We start from the raw sequence: 22,864 nt of genomic DNA, 5'->3' as shown, positions 1-22,864 counted from the left end.
TCTCAGGGTGGGTTTGGGGCAGGTTTAGGGGTGTCAGGGCAGGTTCAGGGTGGGTTTGGGGCAGGTTTAGGGTGTGTTCAGGGCTCCATACCTGCTGCACCACCTGTTTGAGCACGCTGTCCCGGTAGGCCGGGCCGTTGCGGCGCACGGCCATCATTGGGGCCAGGGGTCTCAGGGTGGGTTTAGGGCAGGTTTAGGGGTGTCAGGGCTGGTTCAGAGTGGGTTTAGGGCAGGGTTAGGCTGAGTTTAGGGTGTGTTCAGGGCTCCATACCTGCTGCACCACCTGTTTGAGCACACTGTCCCGGTAGGCCGGGCCATTGCAGTGCATGGCCATCATTGGGGTCAGGGGGCTTGGGGTGGGTTTAGGGCAGGTTTAGGGGTGTCAGGGCAGGTTCAGGGTGGGTTTGGGGCAGGTTTAGGGTGTGTTCAGGGCTCCATACCTGCTGCACCACCTGTTTGAGCACGCTGTCCCGGTAGGCCGGGCCGTTGCGGCGCACGGCCGTCATCAGCAGGTCGCAGACGCGGTACACGGTGTCGGGCAGCTCGTCCAGCAGCTGCGAGCAGCCCGGCAGCATGGAGTCCGTGAAGGCCCCGAGCTCGGCCGCCTCCAGCGGCTCGGCCCCCTCGAACTTCTCCAGGCACTTGGCCTCCTCCTCCTCCTGCCGCTCCCGCGCCCGCCGCTCCTCCTCCTCCTTGCGGCACGCGGCCTCCTGGGGGGGTAAATGGGGTGAGGAGGGGGGATTTGGGGGAGAAATGGGGTTTGGGGCAGGGAAATGGGGGTTTGGGGCAGGGAAATGGGGAAGAAATGGGGGAGAAATGGGGGTTTGGGGCTGGGAAATGGGAGAGATACGGGGGTTTGGGGGGAGAAATGGGGGTTTGGGGCTGGGAAATGGGAGAGATACGGGGGTTTGGGGGGAGAAATGGGGGTTTGGGGCTGGGAAATGGGAGAGATACGGGGGTTTGGGGGGAGAAATGGGGGTTTGGGGGGAGAAACGGGGGTTTGGGGCAGGGAAATAGGGGAGAAATGGAGGTTTGGGGCAGGGAAATAGGGTTTGGGGCAGGGAAATGGGGGAGAAATGGCAGTTTGGGGGGAGAAATGGGGGTTTGGGCCAGGAAAATGGGGGTTTGGGACAGGGAAATGGGGGGTTTGGGGCAGGGAAATGGGGGGTTTGGGGCAGGGAAATAGGGGCTTGGGGCAGGGAAATGGGGGAGAAATGGGGGTTTGAAGGAGAAATGAGGGTTTGGGGCAGGGAAATGGGGGTTTGGGGCAGGGAAATGGGGGAGAAATGGGGGTTTTGGGATAGGAAACAAGGATCTGGGATGGGAAATGGGGGTTTTGGGGGTCCCACCTCTGGGGACTCGGCGCGTTGCTCCATGGGGATGTCCTGGCCCAGGGACATGGCGATGGCTCTCATCATCTGATCCTCCTCTGACATGCTCAGGTCCTGGGGGGCAGCGTCAGGGGCTGCAGAGACCCCCTCCAAACCACCCCAAAACGCCCCAGGAACTCCCCTCCCACAAAACACTCAAGACACCAAAAAACCCCTCAACCACCCAAACTCCCCCAAAACTCCCCCAACCACTCAGGACCCCCAAAAACCCCTTAAATTCCCCCATTTTCCCTTCCCCTGCTCCAGGACCTCCCCAGCCCCACAACTGACCTGTGCTGACTCCCCCAAACCTCTCCCTGTACCCCTCAAGCCCCTCCTCGTGCCCCCAAACCCCTCCAGGACCCCCCAAACCTCCCCATTTCCCCTTCCCCTGCCCCAGGCCCCCCCGTTGTGCCCCCCCAGCCCCACTGACCCGTGCTGAGCCCCCCATGAGCGGGGGTGGGTGGGTGAGCAGGTACTCCGTGGCCTGCTCCATGGTGTTGGTGTTGAGCAGCGCCTCCATGGCGTGTTCCCGGGAGAAACCCATGTCCATCAGCTGGGGGGGCACACAGAGGGGTCAGGGGGGCACAGGGAAGGGTTTGGGAGGATTTGGGGGCACAGGAAAGGGATGGAAGGGCACAAGGAGTGGTTTAGGAAGCATAAGGAGAGATTTGGGGGGTGCAGAGAGGGATTTGGGGGGCACAGGAAGGGGTTTGAAGAAGCTTTGGGGGGACCCCCCACCACCCATTTTTCCATCCTGCCCCATTTCCCCATTCCACTCCCCCATTTTTCTATCCCACACCCCCTATTTTTTGCCCCACTTCTGGTTTTGGCCTCCCAACCCCCATTTTTTGAGCTCCAAACCCCCCATTTTTCCATCCAACTTCCCTTTTTTCCATCCCACCCCTCAGTTTTTGAGCTCCCACTCCCCATTTTTTTATCCCACCACATTTTTCCCTCCCACCCCCATTTCTTTCCATCCCACCCCCATTTCTCCATCCCACCCCCCATTTCTTTCCATCCCACCCCCATTTTTCCCTCCCACCCCCTTCTCCATCCCACCCATTTCTCCATCCCACTCTCCATTTTTTTGTCCCACCCCCCATTTCTATCCATTCCACCCCCACTTCTCCATCCTACCCCCCATTTCTTTACATCCCACCCTCCACTTTTCCATCCCACCCCCATTTCTCCCTCCCACCTCCCACATTTCTCCATCCCACCCCCATTTCTATCCATCCCACCCCCATTTCTATCCATCCCACCCCCATTTCTCCATCCCACCCCCATTTCTATCCATCCCACCCCCATTTCTCCATCCCACCCCCATTTCTCCATCCCACCCACATTTCTCCATCCCACCCCCATTTCTATCCATCCCACCCCCATTTCTATCCATCCCACCCCCATTTCTCTGTCCCACTCCCCATTTTTTTGTCCCACCCTCCATTTCTTTCCATCCCACCCCCATTTCTCCATCCCACCCCCACTTCTCCATCCCCCCTCCATTTCTTTCCATTCCACCCCCATTTTTCCCTCCCACCCCCCATTTCTCTGTCCCACTCCCCATTTTTTTGTCCCACCCTCCATTTCTTTCCATCCCACCCCCATTTTTCCCTCCCACCCCCCATTTCTCCATCCCACCCCCATTTCTCCATCCCACCCCCACTTCTCCATCCCCCCTCCATTTCTTTCCATCCCACCCCCATTTCTCCATCCCACCCCCATTTTTTTCTCCATCCCACCCCCATTTCTCCATCCCACCCCCTATCCCCCATCCCCACACCTGCTGCAGCTGCTGCTGGTTGACGTGGGGCTCCCTGCGGGCCCCCCCCTCGTCGCCCCCGGGCTCGTCGGGCGCGGGCCCCTCTCTCTCGCGGCCCAGGCGCTCGCGCAGCAGCGGCTCGGCCCGCAGGATGTGGCACAGGATGGCCAGCATGGACTCGGCCATGCGCCCGCCGTACACCTTCAGCGGCCGCCGCTGCCACAGCTGCTTGATGCAGGCGAACGCAGCCTGGGGACACCGAGGGGACACGGTGGGGACACGGGGATATGGTGGGGAGAGAGTGGGGAGACAGTGGGGCCATGTGTTTTGGGGTGGGGGGGAAATGGTGATCACCCCCCAACAACCCCACTCCCCTCCCCAAACCCCATTTCCCTTCCCCAAAAACCGTTTTTCTCTCCAAACCCCATTTTACCTCCCCGAACCAGATTCCCCTCCCCAAACCCCATTTTTCTCCCCCCAAAACCCATTTTAACTCACCAACCTCATTCCCCTCCCCAAACCCCATTTCCCTTCCCCAAACCCCATTTTGCCGCCCCAAACCCATTTTCCCTTCCCAAACCAGATTCCCCTCCACAAACCCCATTTTTCTCCCCCCAAAACCCATCTCCCCCCCAATCCCCATTTTCCCTCTCCAAACCCCATTCTCCTCCATAAACCGCATTTCCCCCCCCAAAACCCATTTTTCCTCACCAACCCCACTCCCCTCCCCAAACCCCATTTCCCTTCTCCAAATCCCCCACTTTTTCCCTCCCAAAACCCATTTTTCTCCCCAAAACCCTTTTCCCCCCCAAACGCCATTTTTCCTCCCCAAACCCCATTTCCCTTCCCCAAACCCACTTTTTCCCCCCCAAACCCCATTTCCACCCCCAAACCCATCTCCTCCCCCCAAACCCCATTTCCCCCTCCCCAAACCCCATCTCCTCCCCCCAAACTCAATTTTTCCCCCCCCAAACCCCATCTCCCCCCTCCCCAAATCCCGTTTTTCCCCCTGCCCACCTTCTGGGTGACCACGAGGAAGCGCAGGGCGCTGAAGGGGGGGTGCCCATGCGGGGGGGCCTTGGCAGGCAGTGCGTGGGGGGACTCCAGCACCGTGCTGGGGTTCACCATCTTCTCCACCAGCATCAGCCACGCGTCCAGGAACTCGCCGGTGCCATCCGGCAGGTCAGGGTGCTCCAGACCCTCCCCAACTGGCACCTTGCCCCCCATGGACAGTGCCCAGTTAAAGGTCCTGGGGAGGGAAAAGGGATTTGGAGTGTTGGGAGGGACCCCGAGGTCATGGGAGGGACCCCGAGGTCATGGGAGCGTCCCCCCACCCCACAGGAAGGGAGTTGGAGGATCAGTATCCAGGGTCAGGGTCGGTGTCCTGGAGCAGGGTCAGTGTCTGTGTCCAGTGTAGGTGTCAATGCCCCAGGGGAGTCCCAGATCAGTGTCAATGTCCAGGGGCATTAGTCTATGTCCATGGCCAGTGTCTAGTGTCTGGTCAGTGTCCAGGAGCATTGGTCAGTATCCAGTCAGTGTCCATGGTCAGCATCCACGGTCAGTGTCCAGGGTCAGGGTGCAGGGGCACTGGTCAGTGTCCGGTCACCATCCACGATCAATGTCCTGTGTCTATGGTCAGTGTCTGGGCAGTGTCCAGGGTCCATGGTCAGTGTGTGGTCAGTGTCCAGTGTCCGGTCAGTGTCCGTGGTCAGTGTCCAGCTCACTCGAAGAGGGCGTTGTGGCCGCCGGAGCAGAGGAACTTCTGCAGCATGAGGTGATAGGGGAACTTGCGCTCGTCGAACAGCATGGGCGACGTGAACCCCACCGAGCAGATGAAGAACGTCAGCCTGGGGGCACAGGGGAGGGGTCAGTTCAGGGCACAGCACCGGGCACTGCCCACGGCACTGGCCACAGGTACTGCCCACAGCACCAGGCACAGCCACGGGTACTGCCCACAGCACCGGGCTGGGCACTGCTCAAGCTCCACCCCTGGAGGTGGCAGACCCATCCCTGTCCCTGTCCCTCCCATCTCAGTCCCTCCTCTTTCTCCTTCCAAGCCCACCCCATTCCCAGCCACACCCCATTCCCAACCTCTTTCCCGCACCTTGCCCCATTCCCACTCCCAGCTCCTCCTGTTCCCCTGCCCTATTCCCAACCCTGCCCATTCCCATCCCTGTTCCCGTTCCCATTCCTTTTCCCAATCCCATTTCCATTTCCAGTCCTGTTTCCATCCCCATTCCTATCCTCACTTCTATTCCCATCCCTGCTCCAATTCCCATCCTCATTCCCATCTCCACTCTCTCTCCTGTTCCCAATCCCGTTCCCATTCCCATCCCATCCATCACCAGCCCCATTACCATCCCATCTCTGTTCCCATCCCATCCCATCCCATTGTCCCCGCTGTCCCCGTGGTCACTGACCGGAACCGTGGTGTGGGGGTGTAGGGGGGCGGTTGCCAGCTCAGCCCCTTGGTCAGCAGCCGGGTCAGCGCCGAGGCCGTGCCCTTCCCCAGGCCCATTCCCATCCCATCCCACCCCAGTTCCAGTTCCCATCCCATCCCATCCCAGTTCCCATTCCATCCCAGTTCCCATTCCATCCCATCCCATCCCATCCCAGTTCCCATTCCATCCCATCCCATCCCAGTTCCCATTCCATCCCATCCCATCCCATCCCAGTTCCCATTCCATCCCATCCCATCCCAGTTCCCATTCCATCCCATCCCATCCCATCCCAGTTCCCATCCCATCCCATCCTATCCATCTCCATCCCCATTCCCATCCCCATTCCCGTTCCCATGGTCACTGACCGGAACCGTGGTGTGGGGGTGTAGGGGGGCGGTTGCCAGCTCAGCCCCTTGGTCAGCAGCCGGGTCAGCGCCGAGGCCGTGGCGCGGGCGGCCGCGGTGGGCGCGGGGGCGGCGGCGGCCGCGTGGTGGCTGCGGCGCTGCCGCACCGGGGAGCCCACGCACAGCTTGACCAGCAGCCCGAAGAGCTCGGCCAGAGCCCGGCCCAGCCGCGATGAGGCTGCGGGGACACAGGGACAGTGAGAGCCCAGGTGGGGACAGAGGGACACGGGGGACAGAAGGACACGGGACACGCTGGGCCAGCGCCTGGCCCAGCTGTGACAAGGCTGTGGGGAAACAGGGACAGTGAGACCCTTGGGGAGGGGACAGAGGGACATGGGGAACAGAAGGACAAGCTCAGCCAGCACCCAGCCCAGCCACGACGAGGCTGTGGGGACACGGGGACAGTGACAGCCCAGGTGGGGACAGAGGGACATGGGGGACAGAGGGACAAGCTCAGCCAGTGCCCGGCCCAGCCACGATGAGGCTGCGGGGATACGGGGACACTGAGAGCCCAGGTGGGGACAGAGGGACACGAGGGACAGAGGGACAAGCTCGGCCAGAGCCCGGCCCAGCCGCGACGAGGCTGCGGGGACGCGGGGACACGGGGACAGTGACAGCCCAGGTGGGGACAGAGGGACATGGGGGACAGAGAGACACAGGACAAGCTTGGCCAATGCCAAGCCCAGCTGCGAGGCTGTGGGGACACGGGGACAGTGAGACCCTTGCAGGGGGGACAGGGGACACAGTGGACAGGGTGAGAACCCCGGGCGAGGATGGGGGACACAGTGGACAGAGGGACACAGGAGACAGAGGGATACACAGGACGGGGGGGGACACGGGACTGAGACCTGGGGGGAGGACAGGGGTGAGACCCCTGGGATGCCCCAAGCTGTTTAAAGGCCCCCCTAACACAGTTTTAGGGTCTCCCAAGCTATTTCTGGAGCCCCCTGACCCACCCTTGGAGCCCCCCACCCCGTTTTGGGCCCCCCCTCACCGGAGAGCAGGGGTTTGATCTGTTTGATGCGGGCGGCCATGGCTGGGGTGATCTTGGCCTTGGCTTTGGGGTCGCTGGTGCTGGGCTCGTCCGTCTCCATGGGGGCCAGGGGCTCCCCCTCCAGCCCCATCCCCTCCAGCAGCCCCTGGGCTGGGGGGGGGTCACTGCCCGCCCCCCCCGAGGGGCCCGGGCCCTCTGCCTCGCCCTCTGTGGGGGAGGAGGGTGAGAGACCCACAGAGATCCCCCAAGAACTGACCTTTCCTACAGAGACCCCAAAAACCAGCCTTTCCTACAGAGACCCCCCCTCCAAAACTCACCTGCCCCACAGAGACCCCTAATTTCCCACAGAGATTTCTCAAAACTAACCTTTCCCCATGGAGACCTGCCCCCAAATCAATCTCCCACACAGAGACCCCCCCCCATAAATCTTTCCAAGACCCCCCCAAACCCAACCTGATCCAGAAACCCTCTCCAACCCCCCAAAACTCCCATAAATCCCCCCCAGACCGCCATAAATCCCCCCAAACCCTACAAAAACCACCATAAAGCCCCCCCAAACCCCCAAAATCCCCATGAAACCCCCATAACTCCTCCCAAAATTCACATAAATCACCCCCAAACCCCCACAAACACCCCCAGGTGCCCCCCAGCCCCACCTGCCCTGCGGCCGCCCTGGGGGGGGCTGGGGGCCGTTTTCTCCTCCTTGGGCACGAGTTTCTGCATGTCAGCCTGGCCAAACTCACAGCCTGGGGGGAGACTGGGGGGGCACGGGGGTGTCACGAGGCTGGGGGCACCTCCTGGGCACCACAGAGCCCCCCCAGTGCCCCCCATAACCTGGTAGGGGGGTACAGACACTGGGAGCAGCACAGCTGGCTCAGCCCAGTGTCCCCAAACCCTCACCAGTGCCCCCCAAATCCTCACCAGTGCCCCCCAAACCCTCACCAGTGCCCCCCAAATCCTCACCAGTGCTCCCAGTGCCCTCCCAGTACCTCTTTGGGGTGCACCACACCAGCAAGCAACACAGCTGGCTCAGCCCAGTGTCCCCCAGTGTTCCCAAAACCGTCACCAGTGCCCTCCCAGTGCCTCCCAAACTCTCACCAGTCCCTCCAGTACCCTCCCAGTGCTCCCCCAAACCCTCAGCAGTCCCTCCCAGTCCCTCCAGTTCCCTCCCAGTGCCCCCCAAACCCTCAGCAGTCCCTCCCAGTGTCCCCAGTACCTGTTGGGGGTGCAGAGGGACAGCAGCACGGTGCTCTCCCACACCAGGGAGCAGTAGAGCTGGCTCAGCTTGCCCAGCACGCTCAGTCCCAGCTGGGATCCCCACTGGTTCACTGAGATGGCCCTGATCTCGCTCTGGGGGGACAGCAGGGACCCCCAAAACCCCCTGAGACCCCAAACCCCCTCCCCAAGCCCCTTTCAAACCCCTCCAAAGCTTTTTCAAGCCCCCAAAGCTGCTCCCAAACCACTTTTGAAACCCCCCAAACCCTCTTTAAAATCCTCTAAGGCTCACATCCACCCAAACCCCATTCAAACCCTCCAAACCCCACTCAAATCCCAACAAAACTCCTTTCAAACCCCACTCAAACCCCTCAAACCTCACTCAAACCCCCCTAAACCCCACTCAAACCCCCCAAACCCCATTCAAACCCCTTAAGCCCCATTCCAACCACCGCAAACCCCTCCCCAAGCACCCCCCAACCTGTTTTAAAACCCCCCCAAACCCCATTCCAACCTCCCAAACCCCACTCAAACCCCCCCAAACCCCATTCCAACCTCCCAAACCCCACTCAAACCCCCCCAAACCCCATTCCAACCTCCCAAACCCCACTCAAACCCCCAAAAACCCCATTCCAACCTCAAAAACCCCACTCAAACCCCCCCCAAACCCCATTCCAACCTCCCAAATCCATCCCAAACTCCATTTAAACCTCCCAAACCCCATTCAAATCACCTCAAACCTCTCCCCAAACCTGTTTTAAAACCCTCCAAACCCATTCCAACCTCCCAAACCCCATTCAACCCCCCCCCCCAAACCCCATTCCAACCTCCCAAACCCCACTCAAACCCCCCAAATCCCATTCCAACCTCCCAAACCCATCCCAAACCCCATTTAAACCTCCCAAACCCCTCCCCAAACCTGTTTTAAAACCCTCCAAACCCATTCCAACCTCCCAAACCCCACTCAAACCCCCCCAAACCCCATTCCAACCTCCCAAACCCCCCCCCAAACCCCACTCCAAAGCCCCAAAACCCCTCCCCCGTTACCTGTCCCACCCTGCAGGTGTGCACGAACATCATGATGAAGGCGTGGGCGGCGGTCAGCGCGTGCAGCAGGGGGGTGGCCTGGGCCGAGAGCGTGGCGTCGGGCACGGCCCCGGCCCCGGCCAGCTCCCGCAGCAGCACCGAGCCCCCCGGGGCCTCGATGGGCCGGTGCAGCGGCTCCAGCGCCGACAGCACGGCCTCCAGCTGCACCAGCCCCTCCTGCAGCACCTTGGGCTCGTGGGAGAGAGTCTGGGGGGACAGAGAGGGGACATCGGGGTCACTGAACCCTCCTGCAGCACTTTGGGCTTGTGGGACAGTGACTGGGGACACAGAGAGGGATCACTGAAGCCTCCTGGGGGTCACTGAACCCTCCTGCAGCACTTTGGGCTCGTGGGAGGGAGTCTGGGGACACAGAGAGGGGTCACTGAACCCTCCTGCAGCACTTTGGGGTTGTGGGACAGTGACTGGGGACAGAGAGAGGGGACATAGGGGTCACTGAACCCTCCTGAGGGGGTCACTGAACCCTCCTGGGGCACCTTGGGCTCACAGGACAGACTGGGGACACAGGGGAAACAGAGACAGCATCATCAGGGTCCATTCTAGAATCGATCTGCAGCCCCTCAAGGCTGCACCAGGATGGATTTGCAGACCCCCATGATAGATTTGCATATCCCTGAGACCCCCAGAATGGATTTTCAGCTCCCCAGCCCATACCAGGATAGATTTGAAGCCCCCCAGAATGGATTTTCAGCCCCCCAGCCTATACCAGGATAGCTTTGCAGCCCCCCAGGATGGATTTAGCCCTCCCAGAATGGATCTGCAGACCCCCAGCCCATACCAGGATAGATTTGAAGCCCCCCAGAATGGATTTTCAGCCCCCCAGCCTATACCACGATGAATTTGCAGCCCCCCCAGGATGGATTTGCAGCCCCCCAGCCGTACCAGGATGGATTTGCAGACCCCAGCCACGGCCTGGCAGGCTGCAGAGGTGGGGAAGTCCACGGGCAGGTTGGGCAGCCCCAGGATGGTGACGAGCGGACCGCAGCCCCCGCTGGGCCACGAACTCCTGGCAGTGATCGTCAGTGGTGTTGTTGCTCAGGATGGACTCCACGAACTTCATCTGGGACAAAAGGGGGTCAGGGGGACTCTGAACCTCCTCTGAGGGGGTGTCAGGACTAGTGGGGACCCCCCAACCCCCCAGGGATGGCACTGGGCCTCACCACGTTGAGGATGTAGTCCATGAGCGGGATGGGGATGCGTTCCTCCGTGCCTACCACGCTGCAAGAACAGAGAGAGCGGTGAGAGAGGTGTGACGCCCAATCCAGGAAGCAAAATCAGAGTTAACGAGGCCAGGAGAGACATCTGAGACCACTCCATGACCTTGTCATCACCTTGTCACCAAGTGTCACACCTAGGCTTGGCTTTATCACCTCCCTGCCAGACCCATTCTGGGGAGTTTTTGCAGATTTCCAGCCTAAATTTCCCCCCGGTCCCTTTTCTCCAGGCTGAACCCCTTCCCCAGCTGACTCAGGATCCCCCAGACCTTTTCCCAGCTCCCTCAGGACCCTCCCCACCCCAGACCATCCATAAACCAGCACTGAGCACAGATCCCTGGGGACACCACAGATGTCTGGGGACACCACGGTGACCTGGGGACACCCCAGACCCCCCCAGCCTGCCCTGTCCTGCTCACGTCTGGCTGGGCTCTGCCTCGCTCTGCTGGGCAGCCCCGAAGCTCTGCATGGCCTGCACTTCCTCCTCCTCCTCATCCTCGCTCGAGGCCTCCTCGGCGGCGTGGGGCGAGCGCGGGGGCGGCGCGGCCGCCGTCCCGTCCGCCTTCTGCATCGACGGCTTCTGGCAGATGTACTTGGGGTCCCGGCCCAGGCTGCAGATCTCCTCCAGCAGCTGCAGAGGGGCTGGCATTTAGGGGGAGCCCGGACAGATTCTGGGGGGCGCTGAAGCCCCACAGATGTCCCCAAGTTGTCACCTTGATGATGGCGGTGGTGGCGTCGGTCTTGAGCGTGGGCTGGTGCCGCATCAGCTCGTCCACGGCGCTGCCCAGGTTGGAGGCTGTGTCACCTGGGGGGACAGAGTGTTTTGTGATGGCAGAGCAGATTTGGGAGGGGGGGCAGAGGTGGTTTTGGGGTGGGGCGAGGCAGAGGTGGTTCTGAGAGTTAAATAAACAGGGAATGGGACCTAAGATAAACACAAACACCTCCAAAAAATTAGGAAATTATTTAAATGTGAGGATGATGTATTGCTAAAAAGGTGGTGGGGTCCCCAGTGCCCCCAGTACCCCCATTATCCCCAGTATCCCTGGTATCTCCAGTGTCCTCAGTCCCCTAGTGTCCCCAGCATTCCCAGTATACCCCGGTCCTCCCAGTACCTCCCACTCACCGTGGGGGTCAGAGCTGTGTCAGCACTGCATGATGGGCAGGTAGTGTGTCCCCAGTCCCCCCAGTCCCCCCAATGTTGCCAGTATCCCCAGTACCCCCCAGTATCCCCAGTCCCCTCAATGTCCCCAGTATCCCCAGTCCTCCCATGTCCCCATTCACCCAGAGGGTCAGAGCTGTGTCGGCACTGCATGGCGGGCAGTAGTCAGGGGACAGCAGCACCTTGTGTGTCCCAGTATCCCCAGTCCCCCAATGTCCCCAGTCCCCCCAGTGTCCCCGTGTGCCCCGCTCACCCAGGGGGTCGGAGCTGCGGCGGCGGCGCATGGCGGGCAGGTAGTCGGGGGACAGCAGCACCTTGAAGAGGCGCTCGAAGGGCTGGCACTGCACGAAGCTCTGCAGCCCCCGCGCGTTCAGGCACAGCGCGCTGAACACGTTGGGCAGCGAGCCCAGCACCTCCCGCGTCGCCGGCACCTGCGCAGGTGAGGGGTTATGGCACACCTGGGGCAGGCGTGGGGCACACACAGGGCAGGACAGGGGCTGGGGGCACACCTGGTGTGGGGCAGACACACGGCAGACCTGGGGCAAGAGGTGGGGCAGGCACTGGGCAGGTGAGGGGCAAGGCTGGCACAGACTTTGGGCAGGTGTGGGGCAAAGCTGGGGCACACACTGGGCAGGTGTGGCACCAGCATGGGCAGGTGGCAGCAGGCAGGGAGGCAGGTCTGGGGTGGAGCTGGGGCAGGTGTGGCACTAGCACAGGTGGCACACACAGGACAGGTGTGGGGACAGGCAATGCACAGGTGAGCAGACAGGTGAGAGGCAGACCCGGAGCAGGTGTAGCAGAGGAAATGGAACAGGTGCAAAGCAGGTGTGGGGATTAGTGAAAAGCAGATGTAGCAACAGGTGCAGGGCAGGTAACAGAACAGGTACAGAGACAGGAGACAAGCACAGAGCAAGAAATGGGACAGGGACAGATGCAGGGCAAGAAATGGAACAGGTACAAGAACATAAACAGGTGCAGGGCAGGAAATGCAACAGATGTGAAAGCAGGTGAGGGGACACACAAGAGAACAGGTGTCAGATGTAAGACAGGTATCAGGTAAGCCCCACTCACATCCTTGATGAGCAGAGCGTGCAGCATGACGTCGGTGAGGCCGTTGTCCTGCAGCGAGGACAGCAGCGAGGGCTCCTGGAACACGAAGACCGTCACCACCTCGGTCGCTGCGGCGGAGGAGAGAGGGGGGCACTGAGGGCAGGTAGAGCACCTGGCGGGGTCCCCGCTCCGTGCCCGCCCCGCGCTGCCCGGGTGGGGCCGGGGCGTGGCTCACCCAGCAGGAACAGCGAGGGGCCGTAGTACTCGGCGTTGCTGATGATGTGCTTCAGCGAGGTGGGCAGCGAGCCGTCCATCACTGTGGGGACACGTGTGGTCAGTGCCACCACCCCTGTCACCCCCCTCCCCCGGGGGGGTTTGGGGACATCGGGGACCACCCACCGTGCCGGATGCCGTCGGAGAAGGCGGGGTCTTGGATGGCTTTTTTGAGGAAGTTCAGCATGGATTTGAGCAAAGCGGCGCGCTGGGGGATGCACTGCACTCCTTGGGGGGACACAGGGAGAGGATTGGGGGAGGCACACGAGGAAACTGGGGTGTCCCCAGAGAGAGATAGACATGGAAAAGGATTTGGGGTCTTCATAGAGGAGGAACTGGGGTGTTCATATGCAGAAGGAATTAAGGTGTATGTATAGAAATAAAATTAGGGTGTCTATGTAAAGAGAACTGGGGTGTTCATATAGGGAAGAGACTGGGGTGTACATATAGGAACAGAACTGGGGTGTCCATAAAGGAGGAACTGGGATATCCATGTAAAAGGAATTAAGGTGTCCATTTGGGGAAGGAATTACAGTGTCCCTATAGGAAGAATTGGGGTGTCCACCTAGGGACGGAATTAGGGTCTCCAAGCAGGGAACAAACTGGGGTCCAGCGATGTCCCCACTGTCCCCAGCCCCTGGGGGCACCTACCGCCGCGTGGGGAGGGGGTGGCAGCGCTGGTGCTGGGCACAGCAGGCGGGGCTGGTGGCACCGGGTCCGGCCGGGCTTCGGCCGAGGGGCCGGGGCTGCTCTCCATGGCCACATCGGTCACTGCAGGGGGACAGTGACATTGCAGGGGGAATGGGTGACACCACGGGGGGAACGGGTGACACCACGGAAGGGACACAGCCTCTGCTCACCCTCCATGTCCGTCTCCATGTCCTCGCCCTCGGGCAGGGTGGCAGCAGGCGGGCGCTGCACTTTGGGCTTGATGACAAAGGGACACTCGCGGCGGCACAGGTCCACCTCGTGCTGGGGGGGAACAGAGCCTCAGCACCCCAAACAACCCAAGGAGACCCCAAAACACCCCCGAGGCACCCCAAAAGCGGGGCAGGGGTAGAGGGGCAGCACCTCGAGGCGGTAGATGAAGATGGACAGCCCGCTGTGTGACTGGAAGGCGGCCATGTCCAGGTTGGTGATGAGATCCACCACCCGCACTGCCCGCGTGACGAACGTGATCTGGTCCTGCTCGTCCCCCAGGAACTTGATCACCTGGTGAGGGCACAGACAGCAGGTGAGGCAGTCCCCGAGGCACCTGAGAGCTGCCCACAGGTGAGAAGAGCTCACCTTGAGCAGCGCCTCCATCATGCCGCACGACACCAGCGCCTCGCCGCCCGCGTCGTAGCTGGCCAGGTGGTACAGGAAGGAGAAGAGCGCCGTGGCAAACTGGTGGGGGTAGGGCTCCATGGAAGGGTCTGGGGTGCACAGGTGTGGTTAGGGCGGGTCACACCCCCCAGGTGACCCCCCCAGCCCCGGCACGCACCGATCATGGCCTGGATGCAGTTGCGCACCAGCACGGGCAGGAAGCCGTGGTAGGAGGCGGTGCCGGTGCAGTCGATGATGCTGCTGAGCTTCGGCGTGCGCTCCAGGTGCACGATGGACGTCAGCGTCCGCAGGGAGGCTGCCTTGATGTCCTGGCAGGGACACGGGAGAGACACGTGAGGGACAGCAGAGGGACAGGTGTGGGACAGGCAAGGGACAGGCAAGAGATATTCATGTCTTTGATGAGCAGCATAACGGCGAGGGAACATACAAGGGGAGAGGTGATGTGACAGGTGAGGAAAAAGTGTGAGACAGGGGAGGGACAAATGTAGGACAGGCAAGGGAAAAGGGTGGGACAGGCAAGGGACACGTGAGGGACAGAGCAGGGACACTTCTGTCTTTGATGAGCAGCACGGGCAGCATGACACTGGTGAGAAGATACACAAGAAAACGGATGGCGTGACAGGTGAAAGCACAAGTGAAAGAACACATACAAGACGTGTGAAAACACAAGAACAGGACAAGTGTAAGACAGGTACAGGACAGGTTAGGTGACAGACATGGGACAAGTGAGGAGACACATGCAAAAAAGGTGAGGTGACAGCTACAGGAGAGGTGAGCCACACTCACATCCTTGGTGAGCAGCGTGCACAGCACAACATCAGTGAGGGAACACAGAAAGGACAGATGAGGGGACACACAAGGGGACACAAACGGGACAGGTGAAGGGACACAAAAGGGACAGGTGAGGGGACAGGGCTCGGCCCCGGGGGTCCCTGGGCCTCACCATCAGCTGCTTGTCAGTGATCTGCAGCACGTCCACCAGCTCCTCGATCAGCCCGTTGTACAGGATGCTGTTGGCCGACTCCTGCAGCGCGTTGGAGTACACTGCAGAGAAAGGGGGTCACCCCAACTGCCCCAGCACCCCCCCAAACCCACCCCCCCAATTAAAACAAGCCCTAACGAAGGCCCACCCAGGATGGAGATGGCGTGGAGCCGCGCCTGCACCGCCTGCAGCCGCTTCTTGTGGTTGGAGAAGCCGTGGGCCAGGCGGATGTGGGTGAACAGCAGCATCTGAGGGGGGGACAGAGGATTTAGGGGGGTCAGGGAGGGTCTGGGGGGTCACCCCCCAACCAGTGGGGGTTCCCTCAATGTCACCCTACACACCTGCTTGTCCTTGGGGATGCTGTACATCTTGGTCAGGGACTCCATGATTTCTGAGGGGGCTCTCTGAGATCTGGGGAGGAGGGGAAAGAGAAACTGGGAGGAGCAGAAGCAAAACTGGGGAGGCAGGGGACAAAATTGGGGTGTGGAGGGACAAGATTGGGGGTCAGGGGACAAAACTGGGGTGCAAGGAACAAAACTGAGGGGCAGGGGACAAAACAGGCGGGCAGAGGACAAAATTAGGGGGCAGAAGAACAGAACTGGGGGGCAGAGCAACAAAAGGGCAGTGCAGGGTAGAGGGGGGCCCTGACCCAAGCAGAGCCCCCCCCCCCAAAATCGAGGTGCCCCCCACACTTACCTTGTCCAGCTGCTCGATGTGGATGTAGTGCAGGGTGGTGCTGGTGGCCTGGAGGGAGTCACAGGAGGTCAAGGGGTGGCCCCAGTGTTTTGGGGGCCTCATGTCCCCAAATGTCCCAAATGTCCCCAATGTCCCCAGTATCACTCACCCTCTTGTCCACCTTCACCTCGACGCCCGGCTCAGCGTAGAACTCAAAGTGCAGGGTGGTGGCACTAGGGGGGTATTTCTGGGGAGGGGACACAGGGATGAAGGGGGGACAGCAGGGTCCCCTCCCCTGGGGTGACAGGGCCAGGCTGGGGGACACTGGCACAGAGGGAAAGGGGTGGGGGGACCCCGGGATGCAACAGGGGTGACAAAGTGGGGCTGGGGGACATGGGAGGGCGTTGGGGACTGCAGGAAGTGACACAGAGGGACAGGACAGCACTGGGGACATCCTGAGAGGACACCAGACAGCACTGGGGACCCCAGGATGGCATCAAGGGGCCTCAGGATAAGGCACACAAAGTGATGTTGGGAACAGATCACTCCAAGATGTGACAAGAGAGACCTGTGAGGCACAAGTCAGCTCTGGGGGCTCCCCAGCACAAGACAAGGTGACACAGGTGAGTTCTGGGACAGGACAAAATGACATAGGTGAGTCCTGGGGACCACTGGGACAGGACAAAGTAACAAAGGTGAGTTTTGGAATAGGACAAGACGACATAGGTGAGTTCTAGGAACCCCCAGGACAGAACAAGGTGACGCAAGTGAGTTCTGGGACAGGACAAGGTGACAAATGTGAGATCTGGGGACCCCCAGGACAGAGCAAGGTGACCCACACCAGCTCAGGTGACCCAGAGGTGCCACTCACCATCATGTGCAGGTCCCGACAGCACTCAGCCAGCCCAAATCCATTCTCCTTTCCACCCCAGCTCTGCAGGGAGACCAGCCCAGCTCAGCCCCGCCCTGCTGAGCCCCAAAACCCCCCAAAACTCCCCAAAACCCTGCCCACCTCGGCCAGGTGCTGCAGGCGGGCCAGCAGGGGCCCGCGGCGCTCGGAGCCCAGGCGGGTGATGTAGTTGGAGCGTTTGCTGAACACGTAGAGCAGGTTGAGCACGGCCAGCACCACGTGCATGTCCGAGGAGGCCAGCAGCGTGGTCAGGTGCTGCGGGGACAGGACAGGCGTGTCAGCGTGTCACACGCCCGGGGACACGCCGAGGGCGGGTCTGGGGGCGTTGCCCACCTCGATGGAGCTGTAGAGGTGGCGGGAGAAGCTGTACTCGATGAGCAGGGCCGTGAAGTTGAGCAGGGCCAGCAGCAGGGCCTTGAGGGGCTGGCGCTCGGGGCCGGTCGCAGGCCAGCATCCAGCTCATGGCCTCCACCGGCCGGCCCGCCTCGGCCAGCAGCGCGTCGAAGCGGTCCAGCAGGTCCACCCAGTGGTACAGCTCGCACTGGGGAGGGGGTTAGGGGGGAGTGAGGGGCTGGGGGCACAGCCTCAACCCCAATCCAGACCCCCAGGTATGGCCCAGACCCCAACCCAGACTCCCAGATCCACCCAGTGGTACAGCTCGCACTGTGGGGGGGTTAGGGGAGGGATGAGGGGCTGGGGGTACAGCCCAGACCCCAGCCCAGCCCCCCTGAGCCCCCATATCCCAGGGGGGACCCCCAGAACTCCAAGCAGGAACCCCAATATCCCAGCCCAGCCTGTCCAAGTGGCAGCTGAGCCCCCTCCCCAATACAGGGCAAGAAAATTGGGTTTTGGAGTCTGAGAGAAAATTTGGGTTCTCCCCAGGTGCTTGGGGGAAACTGAGGTACCCCCACATGTTTTGGGGGTTTACAGGGTGCTCCCCCCACTATTTTTAGAATATTGAGGTTCCTCCTTAGAATTTTAGGAGTCCCTGAGAGAAATTTCACACCCAAACAGCTCCAGGGTGGGGGGGAAATGGAGACCCCCCACCTTGGTGTCCTGGAACTCTGGGGTGCCCCCTGCCATTCCAGGGGTGCTGTGAGGACACTGGTGACCCCCCCCCCCCCCAATTTAGGGAAAGGTAAATAAAATGGAGTGGGGGGCTAACATTGGAATGGGCTGCAGAAAATGTAGAAGCACCCCCCCCCATTTCTAAACCTCCAGAGAACTCCAGGACTGCCCAACCCGAGGTCTCCGGGGGCTCACCTGAAACCAGGGACCCCCCTCATTTCAGGAACACTCTGAAGTGCCCCCTCCCATTCTGGGGGAGCTCCCTACAATTTAGGGGTGCTCCAGGGTGACACCCCCCCCGTGGCACTGACCAGTTTGGGGACAAGCTCAGCACCACCCTGACAAACTACGGACAATCCCTTGGGAAATTCCCACTCGCCTCAGGACCCCCCAGGTTCTGGGGTCCCCCACCAGGTTTTGGGCCACCCCCCCCAGGTTTTGGGGTCCCCTCCCACCTTCCCAATGTTCCATGTCTTGATCTGCTGCAGTTCTGTCACCAGCTGCTCATCGCTGCAGCCCTTCAGCTTCTCGATGAGGGCCCGGCAGTCGGCGGGCTGGGGGACACAAGGAACTCAGCACTGTCCCCTCACGGTGTCCCCAAAAGCCCCCAGTTCCCTTCCCGATGTCCCCACCCCCAAATATCTCTAATTCCTGCCCTTTGCTGTCCCCGCAACACGCCCTGAGTGTCCCCAACACCCTCCTCATGTCCCCAAGCCCTCAACGAATGTCCCCAACTCCTCCACGAGTGTCCCCAACCCTTCACTGAATGTCCCAAACTCCTCCCTGAGTGTCCCCAAACCCCCACTGAATGTCCCCAAGCCCTCCCAGAGTGTCCCCAACCCCTACCGAGTGCCCCAAGCCCTCACTGAATATCCCAAACCCCTCCCAAGTGTCCCCAGCCCCATCCCGAGTGTCCCCAACCCCTCCACGAGTGTCCCCAAGCCCTCACTGAATATGCCCAACCTCTCACTGAATGTCCCCAATCCCTGCCTGAGTGTCCCCAAGCCCTCACTGAATATGCCCAACCTCTCACTGAAAGTCCCCAATCCCTCACTGAATGTCCCCAAATCCCCAAACCCCTCACTGAATGTCCCCAACCCGTCCACGAGTGTCCCCAAGCCCTCACCGCCTCCGTGGGGGTTTTCTTCAGTTTCGTCCGATCCACTTTCATTTTGGGGGTTCTGGTCCTCGTGCTCCGCCTGCAGCCACACGTGGGGGGGGAAAGGGGGGGGGTCACACCTGGGCCACCCCCCCAGCGGGTCAAACCCCACCCCCCACCTGTCCCGACAGAGCCTCCCTGTCCCGACAGAGCCCTAGGACGTGACCCCCCCCACCACGGGCCAAACCCCCGCCGCCCCGGGCTGTCCCGTGTCGTGACAGAACCCAGCTGTCCCGACAAGGGCCCCGCTGTCCCCGACAGGGCCCCGCTGTCCCGACACGGCCCCGCTGTCCCGACAGGGCCCCGCTGTCCCGACACAGCCTCGCTGTCCCGACAGGGCCCCGCTGTCCCGACACAGCCTCGCTGTCCCGACAGGCGCCGCGGCGGCCGCGGCCCGATGACGTCGCGGCACCGGCTGAACAATGAATGTGCAAAACCCCGCCGTGCCCGGGGGGGTCGCCGGGAGCACCCCCCCCCTCCCCAAACCGCACTGCCCCCCCCACCCCGATTAACCCCGCGGGGGGATGACGAGGGGCTGTAATTAAGGGCTGTAATTACGGGCGGTAATTAGGGGCTGAGGCTGCCGCGTGCCGGGGTTCCCCCGCCCCCCCCCGGTGCCCCCCCCCCGCCCCCGCCGGCCCGGCCGGTTCGGTGACAGTGACGCATCACTTTGGGGGGGGCCGTTTTTGGGGTGTCCCCCCCGGGGGAAGGCGTCAAAAATAAGCCTGAAGCTCGCAGCCCGTTTTTCCGCCAAAAAAAAAACCTCCCCGAAGCGAGACCCCCACCCAGAATTCTCCCGCGCCGCCCCCCCCGGGAGGTTCTGAAGCCGCCCCCGCCCCGGTTCAACGGGGGGAGCCCTTACCGGGAATCACTCCCAGTCCATCCTCGGCCCGGCCCGGTCGCTGAGAGGGGGAGGGAGCCGGGAGCTGCTGTGGGGGGGAATTGGGGAGGGGGGTGTGAAATACCGGGGGGTTTGGGGGGTCCCGTGTGAGCGGCTGAATGATTGGGGGGGGCTGATCCCAAAAAGGGATCCCCCAAACCGCAGCGCGAGGGACCTTAAGGGTGGGAAGTGACAGCCCAAAATCGCTAAAAAACGTGAAAAAAATACAAATAGAGAAAAAAGTGCTGGGGAAGCAATAAGGAAACCCCCAAATCCTAAAGGATTTGAAGGAGGGGGGGGTCCCGGGGAGCTGCGGGAAGCACGGCCTAGAGGATGGGGAAGGGGGGGGCCGCTAAAGGGGCTCCCCAAATGTCGGGAAAGCGCTGAGGGGGACCCTGAGTGATGGGAGGGGACTGCGGGGGAGCGGAAATGAGGCTGGGGTCCTTAAATAATGAGAACTACAGAAACTACCCCTAAAACACAGGAGAACCCTAAAGACGTGAGAAAGCTAAATTGAGATGGGGGGCGGCCAAACACCCGAAATCTCGGAGGGGAGCGCCTCAGTCCCCACAAGGGGGGCCCGTCCAGGGGGAGGCGGCGGGGGTTGGGGAAGAGAGGCCGTGAGAGAAGGAAAGGAGCCCCCAAATCACGGGAGGCCGCCGGGGAGTGGGGGGGCGGTGGGAGGGGGGGGGCGGGCCCCTCATGACGGAGCCGGGCGCCAATCTTCCCATGCCGCGGGCCCCGCAGCGGCACCGGGCCGAGCCCCCCGCCCCGCCGGCCCCGGTACCTTGAGCGGGCGGGGAGAGCGGGGGGGGGGGAATCAGAGCCCGGCCCGGGCCCGTCCCGCCGCTGCCGCCGCCGCCATCTTACACTGAGCCCTGGCCGCGGCCCGAGATCCCGCGAGAGCCGCCGCAAATCCCGCGAGAGCGGCCGGCGGGACGGGAGGAGGCGGCGCCGCAGGGACAGCGGGAGGCAGGGCAACGCCGCCGGCAGCCAATGGGAACGCGGGAGGCGCGGCGGCCAAGTCTCGCGAGAGCGCGCCTAGCGGTGGGGCGGGAGTACTGAGAAGCCTCGCGAGATTTCATGAGGAGCATGGGGGAGGGGAGGCGGTCCCTCACGGATCCCGCCTCATACCGGGAGAATCGGGGGGGGGCTGACGGTGAAGGGGGGGAAGGCCCTGCCCGCCACAGAGCGGTTCACCCCCCCCCCCGCTCCCCTCGCAGGCCGCGGGCCCCACGCCGTTCCCTCAAGCACCGGCACTCACCGGCACGCTGCATGAGAGCGAGATCTCGCGAGGCGCTGGCGGCAGCGCGGCCCCGAAGCCTCGCGAGAGGCGCGCGGAAAGACAGAGAGAAGCGAGGGGCGGCCACGGGAGAGCGGCCCCGGGCGGGAGGGGGGAGGGCGGGCGGGGGGAGCGCGGCCGCTGCCTCAGCGGCGGGAACGGCGGCGGCGCGCGCGGCTCTCGCGAGAGCGCCGGCTGAGCGCGGCTCCCAGATCTCGCGAGATTGGAGATCGCCCTCCTCGGCAGGAGGACAAGATCTCGGGAGAGCGCTGGCGGAGGGAAGAGCGAGGTCTCGCGAGAGCTGCCGGGCGGCGCGCGCTAAAGGCGGGGGTCACGTGACCCCGCCCGGGGAATTTTTCACCAATTCCGGGTTTTTTTCCTTTTTTTTTTTTCCTTTTTTATTCTACAAATACAAAAGGAGGGGGGCGGGGCCGCGGCCTCAGGACACGCCTACAAAACAGGGGCAGCCAATGGGAAGCAGCCCCGCCCTGTCAATCAACCTGAAGACACCTAGGGGAGGGGCAGAAAAAAACCCAGTGGAGACCAATCAAAGATGGCTCCGCCCCTCCCGCAGCTGTGGGGCGGTGCTTGTCCAATCGCCTGAGCTCCTGGAGGCGGGAAATGAGGAAGCCCCGCCCCCAGTCCATCCACAGCCAATGGGAAGGTGGGAACCGTGGTAGGCGGAGCCATATTGCAGCTCCACCCTTTGTGGGCGTGGTTATCTCTATGTGGGCGTGGATTATCATAGCCACGCCCGTGTTTTACCCTACATAACCGATGGGCGTGGCTCGGGCCGTGATGGGTGTGGTCTCATCGGAATCCCACATTGTGGGTGTGGCCTCGGAGGGGTCAGGTGGAGCAACACCTGAAGGGGCGGGGCCTAAAGCGAGCCACGCCCTTTTAGCGAGCACAACCTTGTTCTGATAGGCACGGCTCCATCAGGCCCCGCCCCTTTCCTCAGCAGCCCCGCCCATAGTTCATTGTTCAGCCTGCGGTGGGCGGAGCCTGGCAGGGCGTGGCCGGCCCCGCCCTCAGAGCAGCAGTTTCCCGTTGCGGTGGATCTTGAGGATCCGGCCCAGGCGCTGCTTGGCTGTGGCCAAAACCCTTCCGGGGGCGCTTCCCTGCGGGGAGTCGGGAATGTCACCGGGACTGGGGGGGACAGAGCTCCCCGAGAGCCCCCAAAAGCACCCCAGAACCATCCCAAAAACCCCCTGAAACCACCCCACAACCCCCAAAACCACCCCAGAACCCCTGAAACCAACCCAAAACCACCCCAGAACCAACCCAAAACCACCAGAACCCTGAAACCAACCAAAACCACCCCAGAACCAACCCAAAACCACCCAGAACCCCTGAAACCAACCCAGAACCACCCCAAACTCCCAAAACCATCTCAGCACCCCCTGGAACCACCCCAGAACCACCCCTAAACCCCCCAAAACCAACCCAGAACCCCTGAAACCACCCTAGACCCCCCAAAACCACCCTAAACCATCCCAGAATCCCCCCAAAACCATCCCAGAATCCTCCAAAACCACCCCAGAAGCTCAAAACCACCCAAAAACCACCTCAGAACCACCCAAAACCACCCCA

At 61.9% G+C, this 22,864-nt stretch overlaps 2 protein-coding genes across 2 annotated transcripts in view; both read right to left on the bottom strand.

Annotated features, from left to right (window-relative positions):
- The window catches only part of HUWE1 (HECT, UBA and WWE domain containing E3 ubiquitin protein ligase 1), a 61,592-nt gene extending 40,678 nt beyond the window's left edge, over nucleotides 1–20,914 (bottom strand). The window contains 38 exon segments of the mRNA XM_064402236.1: nucleotides 441–710; nucleotides 1,350–1,445; nucleotides 1,804–1,926; nucleotides 3,157–3,384; nucleotides 4,153–4,384; nucleotides 4,860–4,982; nucleotides 5,942–6,158; nucleotides 6,975–7,181; nucleotides 7,631–7,731; nucleotides 8,191–8,324; nucleotides 9,237–9,482; nucleotides 10,176–10,271; nucleotides 10,273–10,353; nucleotides 10,454–10,511; nucleotides 10,927–11,138; nucleotides 11,221–11,312; nucleotides 11,920–12,097; nucleotides 12,738–12,844; nucleotides 12,952–13,032; nucleotides 13,116–13,217; nucleotides 13,641–13,760; nucleotides 13,850–13,961; nucleotides 14,061–14,201; nucleotides 14,277–14,404; nucleotides 14,473–14,623; nucleotides 15,259–15,359; nucleotides 15,446–15,545; nucleotides 15,639–15,701; nucleotides 15,988–16,041; nucleotides 16,142–16,219; nucleotides 16,844–16,906; nucleotides 16,985–17,137; nucleotides 17,216–17,317; nucleotides 17,319–17,423; nucleotides 18,406–18,504; nucleotides 19,077–19,149; nucleotides 19,972–20,038; nucleotides 20,777–20,914. Coding sequence (XP_064258306.1) covers nucleotides 441–710; nucleotides 1,350–1,445; nucleotides 1,804–1,926; nucleotides 3,157–3,384; nucleotides 4,153–4,384; nucleotides 4,860–4,982; nucleotides 5,942–6,158; nucleotides 6,975–7,181; nucleotides 7,631–7,731; nucleotides 8,191–8,324; nucleotides 9,237–9,482; nucleotides 10,176–10,271; nucleotides 10,273–10,353; nucleotides 10,454–10,511; nucleotides 10,927–11,138; nucleotides 11,221–11,312; nucleotides 11,920–12,097; nucleotides 12,738–12,844; nucleotides 12,952–13,032; nucleotides 13,116–13,217; nucleotides 13,641–13,760; nucleotides 13,850–13,961; nucleotides 14,061–14,201; nucleotides 14,277–14,404; nucleotides 14,473–14,623; nucleotides 15,259–15,359; nucleotides 15,446–15,545; nucleotides 15,639–15,701; nucleotides 15,988–16,041; nucleotides 16,142–16,219; nucleotides 16,844–16,906; nucleotides 16,985–17,137; nucleotides 17,216–17,317; nucleotides 17,319–17,423; nucleotides 18,406–18,504; nucleotides 19,077–19,121 — 4,599 coding nt within the window. The 5' untranslated portion in view covers nucleotides 19,122–19,149; nucleotides 19,972–20,038; nucleotides 20,777–20,914.
- A 1,388-nt stretch (nucleotides 20,915–22,302) lies between these two features.
- The window catches only part of PHF8 (PHD finger protein 8), a 14,276-nt gene continuing 13,714 nt past the window's right edge, over nucleotides 22,303–22,864 (bottom strand). The window contains exon 16 of the mRNA XM_064402252.1: nucleotides 22,303–22,392. Coding sequence (XP_064258322.1) covers nucleotides 22,303–22,392 — 90 coding nt within the window. The remainder of the gene's footprint in view (nucleotides 22,393–22,864) is intronic.

Source organism: Passer domesticus, chromosome 37 (genome assembly GCF_036417665.1).
Source record: "Passer domesticus isolate bPasDom1 chromosome 37, bPasDom1.hap1, whole genome shotgun sequence".
NCBI classification, from domain to species: Eukaryota; Metazoa; Chordata; class Aves; order Passeriformes; family Passeridae; genus Passer; species Passer domesticus.
This window is presented reverse-complemented; position numbering and strand designations above follow the sequence as displayed.